Source organism: Cynocephalus volans, chromosome 15 (assembly GCF_027409185.1).
Source record: "Cynocephalus volans isolate mCynVol1 chromosome 15, mCynVol1.pri, whole genome shotgun sequence".
NCBI lineage: Eukaryota > Metazoa > Chordata > Mammalia > Dermoptera > Cynocephalidae > Cynocephalus > Cynocephalus volans.
In genome coordinates, this window is record NC_084474.1 from 54562613 (window position 1) to 54579651 (window position 17039).

Sequence of the window (17039 nt, forward strand, 5' to 3'; positions counted from 1 at the left end):
TGATAATTCTTATGTCCAGATTCTGATTTGCAGTGTTTAACCCAGTGTTTAATAGGAGTCTACAAAATTGGGTATATCTTTTTCCCTTATTTTCTTAGGTGGAGCGCTTTAGTCAGGAGGTGCAGGTTCCAGAGGCTCGCTGTTTCTATGGCTTTCAAATTCTCATCGAGAATGTTCACTCAGAGATGTACAGTTTGCTAATAGACACTTACATCAGAGATCCCAAGAAAAGGTATTATTGCTAGGATTTTACTTACAAAGGTTTATTCTATTGCTTGATTGTGTTAATAGCAGAATTTATTCCAAAACTAAATGTTAAGGAAAGATTACTCAAATATGCAAGTTTTTGATCATAGTGTTTTCTATTGCTTAATAATGTGTTGGGTTGAAAAAACTTGTATAGAACCAGTTAATCTGTAGATATTGTATCTTAAGAAACTGTTCATTAGCACATTCTCCTTAGAAATTCAATATTTGAATTTAGCTGATTTTGTATTAAACCAGATTCAAATCACTAATTCTCATTTTACTTTCATTTCTGTATTTCATGGACATTTAAAAATATAAAAAAACTAGAGCTATGGTAGCATACAATAGGGTTAAAATTATCATCTCTCATTAAACTATTAAAATTTTGTCCAATTAAGAAAAACAAGTGAATAATTTTGCCCTTAATTCTTTTGTTTTTAAAGGGATTTTTTATTTAATGCAATTGAAACAATGCCATATGTTAAGAAAAAAGCAGACTGGGCCCTGCAATGGATAGCAGATAGAAAATCTACTTTCGGTATGTAGCTCTATCTAATTTATATATGATCAAATTTGCCTTGGATGATATGACACTATTTTACATGCTTTGATAATCAAAGTACCAGCAGGGAATAGGGGTATAAATGTTGCAATATGCACCTTTACTAGAATCATTATTCCTAATAATTATTCCTAATAATTAATTAGATACTGGTGGTAAAATAAAGCTTTTATCTATTCTATTTAATAAGTTGGAAGTTGAAAAGATGTCAGTGCATAATTACAGGTAAATAAGAGTTGGTCACATGACTAACAAAAGTATGATAGTAATCCACTTAAAAGTACCTGCTTTTAAGAATGTATATTTTAGGGATTTAAAGCAAGTCATATCTTAACATTTTTCAAGGAACAAATATCTAGTTTCTGAGTAACTAAAGATTAGTGCAGTCAACCAGGACAAGAAAAAGTTTACAATAACAGGCTTATTTTTCACAGATATGTTAAATGCAAACACCCTTCTGCATGAGTTCACATTTCATAACTTTTTTTAAGGAATTGATAAACCTTGTACCTTATATGTTGTAGTTGCTTAATAAATATTTATTAAATTTAATTAAAATATTCATATATTTTATTTGAATAGCTCTAAGTACCCATCTTATTCTTATGTGTTTCTTAATCGGTGGTCTTTACTTTCTGGTTTTATTCATTAGGAGGGGAAGCAGTTCACAAAATGTTTGGTCTCAGGCTCCATTGCCACTCTTAAAAATTATCAAGGACCCCAAAGTGCTTTTATTTCTCTGGTTATATCTATTGATATTTCCATATTAGAAATTAAAATCGAGAAAACTTAAAAACATCTATTAGTGCATTTTAAGATGCCAGTAATTAACCCATTACCTTTGAACACAAATAACTTATTTTTATGAAAAAACTCCACATTTTCCAAAAAATTAGTGAGACGAACAACATTCTTTTACATCTTATAAGTCTTACTTAATAGAAGATAGATGGAATATCATTTCTTCTTTGCATTCAGTTTGTTGCAGTAAGTTGTTTTGGTTGAAGTATATGAATAATGTCTAGCCTCCCTCAAATATGTAGTTAGGAATGGGAGGAGTATTTTACTAGGCTTTTCAGATTATTGTGGATATGTCATGTAGCCTCTGGAAAATGTACTCTTGAGAGAATGGTAGTTAAAAAGTATAAATAGTGTCTTAGTGTTATGAATATGGATGTGACCTCACAGATCTCCTGGGTCTGTGGAATTCCCAAGTACATTAAAAATATGGTATTATAATCTTACGGGACCGCTGTCATATGGACCACCATCATATATGTGGTGTGTCCTAGACTGAAATGTCATTATGTGGCACTTGACTCTGCTTCTCTCAAGTGTGTACAGTGTGGTAACATAAGGGACTTGCAAATTATCTTTTAGGTTAGACCTATAATCATCCGCTAGGGATAGTGTTAAAAGGATTTGGGCCATAATCTCGAAAGACACAATCCTGAACACCATAATCCCAAATGGAGATCCTGAAAAATCAAAATCCCTGAAGTCTAAAATCTTGACAATCACAATCCCAAAAGATGAAAATTCCAAAAGTATAATTCTGGAAAAAATAATTCAAAAACATTTTAAAGACATTTATTTACATTTTTTAAAGGGGATTTACTTGAGGAACATATAAAAACACAATTCGTAGGCCACTTTACACAGTCAATTAGGCAATAATAACATGCATATTTTTGCAAGCATAAACACTCATGTACTAACAGTCGCACAGGTACAGCAGTTATGAGCAGAAAAACTGTATTCATTAAGAAATAGGTCAAAAAGCAAAATGTATAAACTCATATTACTATGGTTGGTAATTGTATGCACAAACCTTTATAACTACAGTCATCTGAAAGGCCGTGATGGACCACATAGGTCTTGACAAGATCAATCAAAAATTGTGATGGGTGATCACACATATGCAGTTGCCCAAAGAGAATAGATCTCAAGAAATTTTAACTTTCACAAGTGCAAACATACAAAAAGGATATCTCTTCATTTACTGAGGAAGTTTTAACATCTTTAGGTACATGCACAATGCTTACACACAAAGTCAATGTTGTGATAATGCACTTTTGTGGAGTCCAATTTGCAAAAAACACATAAATCAAATTAGAACTCTGTCTTTTCACAATTTATACCTCCAGTATTGGAAATGATATGAAGATGAAATACTTAGCCAAGTAAGTTGTAAAAAATATGAGTAATGCTGAAATAATTTAAAAAAACACACTAATGCCTTCCCCAGAATTTGGCTTTCAGGATTTCAACATTTAGGATTTTAATGTGACTTTCAGGATTTTAGATGTTAGAGATTTTAGACTTTTAGGGATTTTGATCATTTGGAATTTCAACATTGGGGATTATGGTGTTTCGGATTGTGTCTTTTGGAATTTTGGTTGGCACCGGTGTTACAGATATGATGCCACTGTAAATTTTTTAGGAGATGGGCTTCTGCAAAGTTTTTGCCTAACAGTGAGTAACCTTTGAAATTGTCCCTTACATGTTTAGCAGAAGACAGTATTTTTTCCTATGTGATGGGACATTTTATCCAATAGATATATTTATTATCTTCAGTTGGGTTTATCTACTTTTTAAAAATTGCAGATGCATGGCAGTGTTTTGGGAAATGTTTACAGCTAGTCTGCAAAATACCATAGGTTTCTAAAAATATAAACCTCAGCAATCTCCCCTAGTCCCAGAGGAAGACATTTGTCCGTCTTCTACTTTCTACTCCCATACACTCATACATATGTTCAGTACGACACACTGCATTCATACGTATGCACCTACACACACAGGCACATATGGTACATAGGCAAATCACCTCTTTTTTTGAGTATGGAAAGCCATCCTTTGTTCAGACACCAGTACCTACAGGAATCCATTGTTTGATGTAGCATTTGAAGTAGACATACGTTTCTAGTAGGTGGAAGTGGAAAATTTCTTTGTCTGAAGACCCTTGGCCATGGCACTAACTTGTTTATTTTGTTTCTTGGCAAAATAGTTGTGCTATTGTAAAAACTAAAAATCTATATCTATATAAACTTGCAAATGTCTGCAATGTGATATTTCAGAAAGTGAAACTATTTTATATCTTTCAGGGGAAAGGATTGTGGCCTTTGCTGCTGTTGAAGGAGTTTTCTTCTCGGGATCTTTTGCTGCTATTTTCTGGCTAAAGAAGAGAGGTCTTATGCCAGGACTCACTTTTTCCAATGAACTCATCAGCAGAGATGAAGTAAGGAATGAAGGTTTTTTCTAGTTATATTTGTATTTATATTTGGTGTTCATTTGTTTTTCTTTCCCTTGGAAAATACTTATGGTGACACAAGTATCTTGGTAATTAAAAGAAAAATAGGAAGTCATTTCTTCTCTGGCGTTTAAGATACTTCATTTTTCTCCTATATCTCTTACCATTCTTAGTTTCCTCTGCTCATCCTTAAATATTGATGTTCTCCTGGATTTTTGCCTTGGCCGCACTCCTTCACTTTATATGACTTCCTGGCTGATCTTCTTTGTTCCAAGGAATCAGCTACCATCTAAATGCTCATAACTCCCAGAACCTAATATCTTTATCCCAGATATTCTTTCCTGCGCTCCAAACCCATATATTCAAGTACATGTTAGACGTTTTCTGTTGGAAGGCTCTCCAGGTATCTCAAACCTAATAATTCAGAAACCAAACCCATCATCTTTCTACCAAAACTTGATTTTCCTTCTGTTTTCCCTATCTCTTGAGTGTCACTATCTTTCTATACATCATCCAATTTGAAATCTGGAAGTCATTTTAGATTGCTTCTTTTCCTTCTCAGCCACATCCAATCACTAACTAAATCTTGCCTCCGTCTGACTACAATGCCCTTTCCATCTTTGCTACCTCCTTTTTTTTTTTTTTTTTTTGCCTTTTTATCATCTTCTCGCAAGAAGCAACTCAGAACTTTCCTGAACCACTTAAGTAAAACTGATCACTCTTTTCTTTATGTATCCCCTTGATACCTGAACTGGTCCCTGTCTTAGAGTCCATAATATATATTGTGCTTCTTATTTCTCTCCTCTGCTAGACTAAGCAACTTAGTACAGATACCTTGTCTTTTTATTTATTTATTTTTTTTGGTGACTGGCCAGTATAGGGATCCAGATGAGACCTTGTCATATTTATCTTCTTGTTTTCAATATTTAGCAAATTACAGTAATTCAGTTCACATGTATTGACTACATTAATTATGTCTCCTCAGCTTATTTCTAAGTAACCTTGTCAAGTTACTTAACTTCTCTGAGCCTCAGTTTCTTCAACTATAAGTCTTAACAGGATTTTGTTAGAATGCAATGAAACAGTATATATGAATAATTATGTGCCAGAAATGCTTCGTATATTTACTTTTTGCTGTTTCATGTCTTTAAATTTCTAATAACGTTTATTATAAATGTCATAAATGATGATTACAGAGAATTAAGAGAATTAAAAAATCACTCAATCTCAACACACAGAGATAACCATGTTTACTATTTTATTGTATTTCTTTCTAAACTTTTCTTTTACATTTAAATCTATGTAGATATATAAGCATAATATTTTCACAATTCGTATTTTTATGAGTCGAGATGTTCTTTTCCACTTAGCAAACTATTGTGAGCATTTCTCTATGACATTAAGCATTTTTTTGAAAATAGTAGTTTTGTTAGATATGTAATATTCTAATGAATGAATGTATCATTTATTTGACTATTCTATAATCAGAAATTTGTTGTTTCCAGGTTTTTTGTTTATTTGTGCTATAATGTAAAATGAATATCTTTGTATATAAGCTTTCTGCCAACTTTACATTATTTTCCTAAGCTTGATCACAAAAAGTAGAATGAGTAGGTAATAAGGCCATTCATATTTGCAGATTTCTTTAGAAAATTTATAGCAATTTTCAGTCCCACCTAGCAATGTATGAACATTTTCTTATACCCTCACTAGAATTTGGATTAATTTGCTAAATATTTGACAAATTTGATAGAGGTAATTGGTATCTCATTATTGGTTTTACTTGCATTTATTTGCTTAGATTGAACTTTTTTTTGGTAATGATATTATTCATTTGTATTTTTTTTGTAGTTACCTGTTCATGTCTTTTGCCTTTATTCCTATTGTGATATTAATGTTTTCCTTATTTAATTGTAAATGCTTTCAATATTTTAAGGTTGTTTATGGAGTAGTCTATAATCCTTGAAGAAGTCATACTTGCTCTGTTCACTGGTATATTCCAAATGTACAATGACTGGGTTCTTTCAACAAGTACTTATTTGATTGTTATGTTAATTGCATTAATATAATATAGGAATTTTGTTACATTGATTTAAAATATTTTACCAATTTGTCTTTTGCTTTTTAATTTTGTTTGTTCTTTTAACATACAAAATCTTAAATTTTATGTGATTCACCTCCAGAGATAAGTTAAATAGTAACACGTATTTTCTTCTTCATTTTTTAACATTTAACTCTCTAATGCAATTTTTTAACAATTTTTGGAATTTGTTTAGTATAAGTATAGAATTTGGTGTAAATATAGTGTAGTATAGAATAAGTTAGAACTTAACTAAATTTTATTTCAAACACTTTTGGGAAGTTTTTCAGTTCTCTTTAGGTAATTCATCCTTTCTCCATTGACTTGTGTTTTCTTCTTTATTATAGTTTAAGGTTTTGTTATACTGAAATATGTTTCAAGGCTATTTTTCCTGCCTCATTGACCTATCTGTCAGATTTCAGGCCGTAACAAACTATTTTAATTATTATAGTTTTATATGTTGTAATAATTATTAGGATAAATCTCAAAACTTTCTTTTTTAAAGTGTCTTTACAATGCTCTGCCCATTTCTTCTTCCAGATTAAATTTTGAATTAAAAACAATTCCATTGGGCTTTTGACTGGTATTGCTTTAAACCTCAAAATTAACTTTATTTACTGATTTAAGAATTATGAGTGCTTACCTTTCTTTTCTTTTCTTTTTTTTTTTTTTATAAGTGCCTACCTTTGATTTACTTGTCTTTGTAATAAGCAGCTTGCTGTCAGTTCTAATCAACACTTTCTTTAACATCTTTCAGCAGTTTCTTTAGAAAGCAGCCTTTGGTAATTTGAAGTATCCCCTTGAGTCAAGTCTAGGAATGTTTCACTAGTATATTTTCTAAAATTAGCTGTTCAAAGAGGGGTTTTGGGTTTGTTTCTTTTTCTTTTTTTGATGGTTTCTTCTGGGAATGACAATTTAACTAGGTAAATAATCCTTGGATTACAACCTTTTATTTGAGGTCTCATCTTTGAATTGTCTTTGGGTTTTTGTTGATTCATTTAGAAAAATCTAACAACTCTGATTTGTAATCCGTTAAAGTGTTTTCCTTTAAAGGAATTCTTTCCTCTTCCCATCCTCCCTCCTTGGTTGCTTACGAAATTATTTTTCTTTGTAGTTTAGAAGTGTTAATTGGCTCTACCTTGGTGTCAGTCTCTAACTGTTAATTTTGTTGGGAATTCCATCTTCTTTCTATATTGGACCTCTTTCTCTTTTTTCATTTTGAATTTTTGAAAATTTTCTCCTGTTCTTTTGATTTTCCACTTTATACCATCTAATCTGATTTTTGGAATCCTGATTATTGTAGGTTGAATCTCCTTGGTCTGTTCTCCAGTCACATAAGATCTATAACATTTATTATATTGCATAACCATTCTATTTTCAGGGTTATTTCACAAGTTTATTTTCTTCTCTGGTTGAGTTATCTGCAATGTTATTTCTGCTTTATATGGTATTCTTCATTCTTTCCATTTTCATTGTGCTGAATTCATTTTTATCATGAGTTATTCTTATTTGATATAAATGTTGTCTTTGAAATCTCTCTGACATCTGTTCTTTAAATACTACTTATTATTTTTCAATTATTCCTTAATTTTTTGACATTTAAAAAATGATGAATTTTTGTTTCCTTTCCAAAATGCTTTTGGATATAGATTTTGCTTGTGTAAATTAATTCTTCTTTGATGCTGATGAACTAAGATTTGTTGGCATCAAAAAATTTTCTTTATAGTTTATTATATCGGCATTTAGTGAGATTTGAAGAAAATAAGTTCCTTGCCATATTAATCCCTTTTTTATCTTCCAGATGTTCTATGTTGCATTCCTAGAACCAACTTTATATGTTGCTCAACACATCACTGTGTGCAAGTAGCTGAATACAAGTTCGTTGACAATGACATTTTTCTTCTATTTTAGGGACTTCACTGTGACTTTGCTTGTCTGATGTTTCGATACTTAGTAAATAAGCCTTCAGAAGAAAGGGTCAGGGAGATCATTGTTAATGCTGTTGAAATTGAGCAGGTAAGTAGGGAGGTTTATGCAGTTAGCACATCTGTCTCTGATGACTCATATGAAATTGTCATTTTGTAGGTCAAAACAAATATCCGAAATTCTGTACGGTCAATCTGACAGTACCAATACATGATGTATTGCAATTATTTAAGCCAGTTTATAATTTGGCGTGTAAGTCAGTATTTATTATATGTGAAGTTTTTATGTATACTAAAATCTGTTTCAGGGCTTTTTTTCTGTCTCTTTTAATCTATCTGTCAAATTTCATGCCATTACGAACTATTTTAATTATTGTAGCTTTATATTTTTAGATTTTTAGCTACTGGAGAGCAGTGATGATTTTTTATTTGTTTTGTATTCTCAATAACCTAGCAGGGTATATAGCTTGAAGCATGCACCAAAATATTTATAGAATGAATAAATGATGAATTAGTGAATAGTAAAACTTAATTTGTAGCATGTAAAGATTGTTGACTAGAAAGAGCTAGATGTGGTTTTATCATTCTAAAGAACTAATTTAAAAATAAAATTTTTTTAAACTTTTTTTTTTTTTGGAGCACCACATAGTTTAACGGGCATAGTTTTCATATTGGGAAGGAGAAAAGGCATAAAATGCATTTTTGGTATTTTTAATCATTTTGAGAACTAAATCCAAGTGATTAATGTGTTTTTGTTTTTTCTCTATTAACACACTGTCTTTTAATAGTTGGAGTTCAATCTATCTCCCAACTCTCAGATCCATTCCTATTTTTTTTCTCATATTCTTTGTTAATTGAGTTTATCTCTTTTTCAACTCCCTTCTGCAGTCATGCTCCCCATGACAATCATCTTTGGTGAATCTTCTTCTAGATATTTCAGAGCAAAGCATGCTCCTTTCAGAGCAAAGCATATTAATTCAGGTCCTATATGTGCCACTTTTAAAAATCCAGTAATCTGGTAGTTTCCATTTATTTTGGCTCTTTGGGAATGTGAAATAATGTGAATAGTATTACCTCAAACATTTTTAAACAAATGAACATCATTTGCCACAATGAAAGAACTTTTCTGCTATACTTTCCTTGAACAAAATCGATGTCTTAGAATATTATTAAAGCTAAAACCCTCTTTCTGTTTGGAAAATGCATACTTATTTAGTGCTCTGTCTTTGTACTTTATTCTGGTTTTGTTTCTATCCCAGGAGTTTTTAACAGAAGCCTTGCCTGTTGGCCTCATTGGAATGAATTGCATTTTGATGAAACAGTACATTGAGTTTGTAGCTGACAGATTATTTGTGGAACTTGGATTCTCAAAAGTAAGGTGTTTAAAAATGTATTACTACTAGTGAATATGTTATAGTCAAGTAAGGCCTCTAAAATCAATTTTAATTAAAGCATTTGTAACATACTATATTCAACTTTTAAGACGTCCATGAAAGAGACTTGTTTTGTATGAACAAATTGGTTTGGGAAAATCCTTCGAACCTTAAAATGAAATTCAATAACAGAAGTAGGAGGCTGATAAATATTGTAACTAATAAGCTCAGTAAATTACTTTATAATAATAACATGTATATATTTAATAGAATTATTTTCAAGTAATTGGATTTAATATACATATATATGTTTACCCTCATATAAATCCCCATGTGTCTATATTATAATTTTGGCGTTAATACTTTTTTTTTTTTTTTTTTTTGTGGCTGGGCAGTACAGGGATCTGAACCCTTGACCATTAGTGTTACAATGCAGGGGGGGATTAATATTTTTAAATGGAGAATAGTTACTAGGAAGACATTAACTGTCACATTTAGACTCTTTGAACTTATTGTCTCTATATTATTTCTTCCTTTCTTTTTCGTGGCTGGCTGGTATTGGGATCCAAACCATTAACCTTGGTGTTATAACACCATGCTGTAACCAGCTGAGCTAACTGACCAGTCTTTTATGTTATTTCTGTCAGAGATAATATACCTGAATTTCATAAAGAGGTGTGGTTTTTATGTAAATTAAGAGATAGAAGCTGCAGCCAGACTACCTAGGTTTGAATCCTGGCTTCACCACTTTCTAGCTATGTGTTTTTTGGCAAGTCGCTTAACCTCTATTTCAGTTTCCTCATCTGTAAAATGGAGGTAATAATAATACTTACCACAAAGGATTGTTGATGAGTTGGTACACTTAAACACTTAAAGTAATATCAGACACATAGTAAAGATACACTAGATTGTCACTTTGTACTCCACAGAAATGTTCACATAAGTGGAAATTCACCATGGTGATTAAAAATTATAGGTTTTGATTTCTTAGCATGAAAATATAAGTTTAAGTTGTGTTTAATGAGAAGCCTTATGAAATACATGATGCTGGGGTAATCATTACCTTTCTTGGTAATGTGTTTATATTCTGGTAAACACAGACATACTTAACGAAAGAGTAAGATGTGGCAAAGGTTTTTTTTGCCACCTCTACCCTAGGCAACCACTAACCTAATTTCTGTTTCTACAGATTTGCCTATTTTGTATGTTCCATTTCATGTAAATGGAATCATATAATATGTGGTCTTCTGTGACTCTCTTCTTTCCTTAGTATAGTATATTTATGGTTTATTCAGGTTGTAGCATGTATCAATACTTCTTTCCTTTTTATGGCCAAATAATATTACATTGTATAGATATATCAAATTCTATTTGTCCATTCATCAGTTCATGGGCGTTTGGATGTTTCCACTTCTTGGCTATTACGAATAATGTTGCTATGAACATTCACATACAAGTTTTGGTGTGTACATATGTTTTCATGTCTCTTGCGCGGGAGTGAAATTTCTGGTTCATATGGTAACTACATGTTTAATCATTTGAAGAACTGCCAGACTGTTTTCCAGAATGGCTGCACAATTTTATATTCCCACCAGTATATGAGGGTTCTAATTTCTCCACATCCTTACCAACACTTGTTTTTTCGTTTCGTTTTGTTTTGTTTTTTTAATTGTAGCCATTCTAGTGGGTGGGAAGTTGTATCTCATTGTGGTCTTGATTTGCACGTCCCTAATGGGTAATGATGTTGAGCATCCTTTCATGTTTATCCACCTTTTGTATATCTTCTTTAAAGAAATGTCTACTGTCTATTCAGATACTCTGCCCATTTTAAAAATTGGGTTATTTGAATATATTCTTATCTGTGATGTTCATATTTACTGCTGGGATACTCCTAAATTCAGAAATCCTCATTCATTGCCCCTCATGAATTACTGAAAAATCCCACAGTTTCCGTCAAGCTGTATCTCCAAGTTTGCTTTATGAATTCGGAAGCAGTAAAAAGGCTTCTGGTCAGCCTATGTCCCACTTTTTGTTTGGAGACATTTAATCACTATGGATAGCATTTATTATATCTTCCCTGATCATGGTCCCATACTGTCAACTTGTTGATTACCTATTCTCTTATAAACTAAGAAACACATTTAGGATGACAGTACGTTGTTGGTAATTTAACATTTTGTATATCATGTATATGTGACTACCTAATAGTAATACCTATGAAAAATGCCTGTAGTTTCTACAGTGTATTTGAGCTCTCAAGCTATAAGAATATTTTCCTTTGGTTGGTATTAAATATTTCATTTCCTGAAAGAATCTTTTTTTCTTTCAATTTCTTAGAATACTACAGATGCTAGGGTAGTTTCTCGAGGTTAGTAAAAGATCTCAATTATCTTAAAATTTGGCAGCCTTGAGTGTCTCCAGGACCTTAGGGAAATAATGTGATCTTATAGGTGACTAAATCGGTGTTGGGAGATCTGAGCTCTGTTTTCATCATCTTTGTTCTTCTTGTGGGGTATAATTTGGCTTCTTCAGAATGTCTAGTAACATTTCTTTTCTTTTTAGGTTTTTCTGGCAGAAAATCCATTTGATTTTATGGAAAACATTTCTTTAGAAGGGAAAACAAATTTCTTTGAAAAACGAGTTTCGGAATATCAGCGTTTTGCAGTTATGGCGGAAACCACAGATAATGTCTTCACCTTGGATGCAGATTTTTAAAACTCTTCCATGTTTTAAAACCCTATAAACCTGTCATTGGTAAATAGCAGTCTGTTTTTCTCTGCTTTTTGTTTTTTTGTTGTTTTAACTTAAAATATCTCCTTTAAGGGAATGAGGGTTTGCTCAAAAGGAAATCCAAAACCAAATTCCAATCAAGTTGAATTTACATAAATATACTCTAATTTTCATTTTAACAAGAGTGCTTTTGTCACTAATAAAATGGCATTATGTAGTGGTGAAGCGCATGGGGTAAGGAGTCAGATATGGATTTGAGGTTCTACCCTTACACCTTTGTCTGACCCTTGGCAAGTTAGTTAATCTCTGTAAAAACGCAGTGTATTTATCTTCAAAATGTGTGTAATAGTAGGTCCTGAATTCATAAAGTGGATATGAAGATTAAGATGCAAAAACAAGTGCTTAGCCAATACTACTACTGTAACCACCACTATTATTATTATTATTATTATTGATAGTGTTAGTTACAGTGATGATGTGATAAAATGCTCTCATTTCAAAGTAATTTTGATTCTAGATACTAAGATCTAGAGTTAGATCTCTGTATTTTTAATGTTTGAGGAAAGACTGTAAGGATTTACTTTCAAAGATTGTAATTCTCATTATCATGAGAATAACTTGAATTCTTCAGTATGTGGTAAAGAAAAGTTAGTTTTTAGTTGCTTTGGGAAGGATACTTATGAAGGAGAATCCAGGAGGTTATCCATGGTAAGCGAAATAATTCCTCTTCAGAAACTGAAAAGTTAACTGTTGCCAGATTTAGCCCTGGAATGTTTAGAACCAGGATGAATTGGTAGAATAGCATTTGCCAAAGAATATTCTTTTTTTTTTTTTTCTTAAAAGATGATCGGTAAGGGGATCTTAACCCTTGGCTTGGTGTTGTCAGCACCACGCTCAGCCAGTGAGCGAACCGGCCATCCCTATATAGGATCCGAACCTGTGGCCTTGGTGTTATCAGCACCTCACTCTCCCGAGTGAGCCACGGGCTAGCCCTGCCAAAGAATATTCTAAGAGCATTTAGCCTCTCTAGATATTTTGTGGGGGGATAAAAGGGATTCCGTAGTCAGTTAAGTTTGGGAAATGCGGTATACTCTGTTACTCTTCAGGATGTACAGTCAGTACATCAAAGACTGAGCTATTCTGCAGTACCTAAACTCATCCTGCATAGTCCTAACTTACATAACATAGATCTGTTTTCACTTGTTATCTCACCCAGCTAGTGTTTCTCAGAATATAAATTGGAAAAAACTGACCTAAAACCATTTATACATAAAAGAAGGGCTTATGGACTAAGTAAGGGAGAACGTGGTAAGGATTTTTGAACCATTTCAAATTTGTACCAAGCGAGTAATGTACTTATAATTGACTTCAGCTGCATTTCTTTATACTCTAAAACTCTTTTATACTGTTATAAGATATAGTTCTTTTTATGGAACTATATATGCTCCACAGTAGCAGATGGTGAGGGAGATAGAGGTGTCTCTAGAGGAGACTGAGGAAAGGCCAGAAGCCAAGGTTTCTAAGAAGTCTGCCCCTTCTTTATTTTTAGAAAGTGTCAAGAGATAACCTGAGCCCTATTATTTATAAAATTCTGGAAGCTCAAATTCAGAGATTTTCTTTTCGCATAATTTTTTGCTCCATTAATTCTACGACTATCTAATTGATCAAAACTGGGAATTCTCAAGCGAATGTAAAAGGGGCAGGCCATAACTTTATTAGAATGTTAGAAACTTGAGATATTTGGTCTGTGATAATTCTCTTTATTTGTTCAGTGCTTCATAGTTTGTCAAGTGTTTTTACATAATCTCATTTGATCTCACAATAGCCTTGTAAGCTTGACAGAATAGCTATTATTGAAATATTATAGATGGAGAGAGTGAGGCTTAGAGAAGTTCAAGATCTGCTCATAGTCCCTATCCCTATAATATAATTTTTTTGGAAGTTCTCATGTCTCTAATATTTAGTCCTTTGCCATCTATCTTGATTTGATTTTGCCTATTTCCTCATTAACTGAAGTATCATATAGTAGTATCATATACTTTAAATGTCATATACCTTAATTAAAGTATCAAAATATCATAGAGAAACATTTGAACTATATTCAGATAATATGTTCAAAGATATTTATCAAGTGGTAGACAAAAACTTAACATTTAAAACTGATAATATCTGTAATGACACTGGAATGAAAGAAAACAGTTTTACAGTGCATATTCCCTTTGTTTTGAATCCATACTGTCTCATGGGTATTGACAGTTGCCTTAATGTGAATCTTGTTTATAATAGCAGTAAACCTAAGTGTATTTGAATGAAAAAGTCTTAATACTGAAATCTTGTATTTTTAATACACTGGTTTATTATATTAGGTATTCTATAACCTTTTCCAGACCTCCAGATTGCACATTTATTTATTATGTTCAGTACTTTGGTTCTTAGTCTTTAAAGAATCAAGAAGTTGTGGGATATCGTTTTAGTATTATCTCACAGGTAAAGAAAAAAATTGAGTGTATTTACTACTGTTTTCTCTTTTTTATAGCACCTGTATTTAAATCATTGCTGTAGTAGTTAAAGTTAAATTTATTATTTAGGAATATAAAAACTTGTAGTTCTATGATGGACTGCGTTTATTAAAAATGTTTAATTGTAGCACATGGAATCATGAACTGGAAGGACTTGGGAAGACAGCTTGATCCAATCCAATCTGGGTTTTACAGTCCAGTTATATACAATAATAAACAATTATTCTTACAGTATAAGCTGACCCCAGCCATGTCTCGATATATGAAACTTTTACAGTTGTCTCATTTTGGAACATCCATATTTTTCTGCTGCTTTTGCCATTTTATCTTTTCTTTGTGCATGGAAATAATGATTATTGACAAGATGTAGCAATTTGCATATAAATTGTTTAATATTCAGAATTTTGATTTTTACATTTAAATATGCTAACATCACTGTCATAGAATTTCCAGATTTCATTTGTACAGATTAAGCTAAGGGCTAAGTGTCACAAACTGATTTTCAGTGATAAAGCTGCTGATGGACTGCATGAAAGCCAAATTAGTCCTATAATCAGGTATTATATTTTTGAATCAAATTGAATTGTAGAATCTGGATGAGGGGCACAGAAGAGTAATCTCTGTCTTTGTTTCCCACTATTTCTCTTTAAATGGTCTGCTTGTTTGTCAAAAGCTACAGGTTTAAAGAAGACTCTGATATTCCTGAGGCCTTAGGAAGGAAGGATTTAATCCTTCAAATTTGGGTCTTAATTCTGTTGAAGAAAATATATGTGAAAATGGAAGGCTGGAGGATGATTTTTTTGGTACAGATAAATAAGTTTATACTGTTCTTATGTACTTAACTCTGTTTTACAATTATGTTTCGATTTTTCCAAATGTCTGGTCATTTAACAAAGTTATTTAGTATCTTCAGTGTACATAGAAAGCTTTATTAGGTGTGGTTGTACCTAAATATTTTTTGCTAAAATACATTATGGTCAACCAAGCCAACCCTGCATGTACAGAATTCATATTTTTTCCAAAGAAATGAGTTGTTTTGTTATTTTTTGGTTTAATATGTTGAAATAAACTGTATCATAGCTACATCATTTTGTGTATATCCTTTTTGAGAAAGAATGCTTCTTTATAAGTACAGGGGATACCCTAATTGAGGAATATATATATTTGCTATTTGTGTATGCAGATAAATACATATCTGTATAGTTTTCTTCAAGTATTCTGCCCCCACTACAGTTCTTAGACCTAATTAGGACCTTCAGTCCTCTCACTTGTCTACTTTTTCCCAATCCAAGAGCCTCTCTTTGTGTCCAGCTGAGATTCTACAGTCCATCATACTAGTAAGTAGTATTCATATTAATACCCTTAACTCTGTCCCTCATGTGCATTTTACCATACATAGAAAAATCAAGGAAAATCCCCAACCCTGTTTCAAATGAAGCAGTCTAGTTATCGGTATTTGTGCCCCCAACAGCCAAATACTGCTAGAGAAAAAGTCATACAACACGGCAAACTGGATCTACTATGAATTCAAGATTACCTACCTCAGCACTGTCTGGCAATCCTACTACAATTTCTTGGTAAACTTGATCATCATTCTCTACAATTGCTTTTCCACGCCTTCTTCCCCCTCTACCTCTACCTTCATTCCCCAAAGAGTTGACTTTATTTTTTTCTTTGTGGACACACAGAGATATTCTCAGACTCAGCAGAAAAACAGAGGACAATATAGGAGTTCCAAATCTAGAACCTAAGAAATTGGCAGAATTTCAAGATTCAAATTCCTATGTGTGATTTCTGCTCTGCGGAGTCATTACAATGAGAGAGTGATGGCATTAACAGCCACTTAATTCTGGGGACTGCTGCTCCCACTCCCACCATGTGATTCTCACAGGGCTGCCAGTACTAGTAAGTACTCCATCTGTCTGGGCACAGGGTTAGTTAGGGTCCTTACCTAGGATTTTTCTAATTGAAACTAAAGGAAAGGGATAACCTTTATTCCAAGGACAAAGCTAGAGTAAGAGTCCTAGTTGTAAACTCCCCTGAGGCCCAACTGTGTCCCTATTCTTTGCATAGTTTTATTAAGTTAATAAATGCCTATTTTTTGCCTGAGATAGGTTTCTTTATTTATTTTGTTTGGTTTTTTTTTTATAAGATGACCGGTAAGAGGATCTTAACCCTTGACTTGGTGTGGTCAGCACCACGCTCTCCCAATTGTGCTCACCAACCATCCCTTTATAGGGATCTGAACCCATGGCCTTGGTGTTATCAGCACCACATTCTCCCAAGTGAGCCACAGGCCGGCCCTGGTTTCTTGATTTCTAACCAAAGACCCTATTTAAAACAAATTGGTC

The 17039-nt window shown here is 32.6% G+C and overlaps 1 protein-coding gene across 2 annotated transcripts in view; it reads left to right on the top strand.

The window, feature by feature from the left end:
* RRM2B (ribonucleotide reductase regulatory TP53 inducible subunit M2B) overlaps positions 1 to 15773 on the top strand; it is a 33222-nt gene extending 17449 nt beyond the window's left edge. For both annotated transcript variants that reach the window (XM_063079897.1, XM_063079896.1), the window contains exons 4-9: positions 99 to 232; positions 693 to 787; positions 3916 to 4049; positions 8053 to 8157; positions 9326 to 9439; positions 12002 to 15773. In XM_063079897.1, the coding sequence (XP_062935967.1) occupies positions 99 to 232; positions 693 to 787; positions 3916 to 4049; positions 8053 to 8157; positions 9326 to 9439; positions 12002 to 12154 (735 nt within the window). In that variant the 3' untranslated portion in view covers positions 12155 to 15773. The remainder of the gene's footprint in view (positions 1 to 98; positions 233 to 692; positions 788 to 3915; positions 4050 to 8052; positions 8158 to 9325; positions 9440 to 12001) is intronic.
* The last annotated feature ends 1266 nt before the right edge of the window (positions 15774 to 17039 follow it).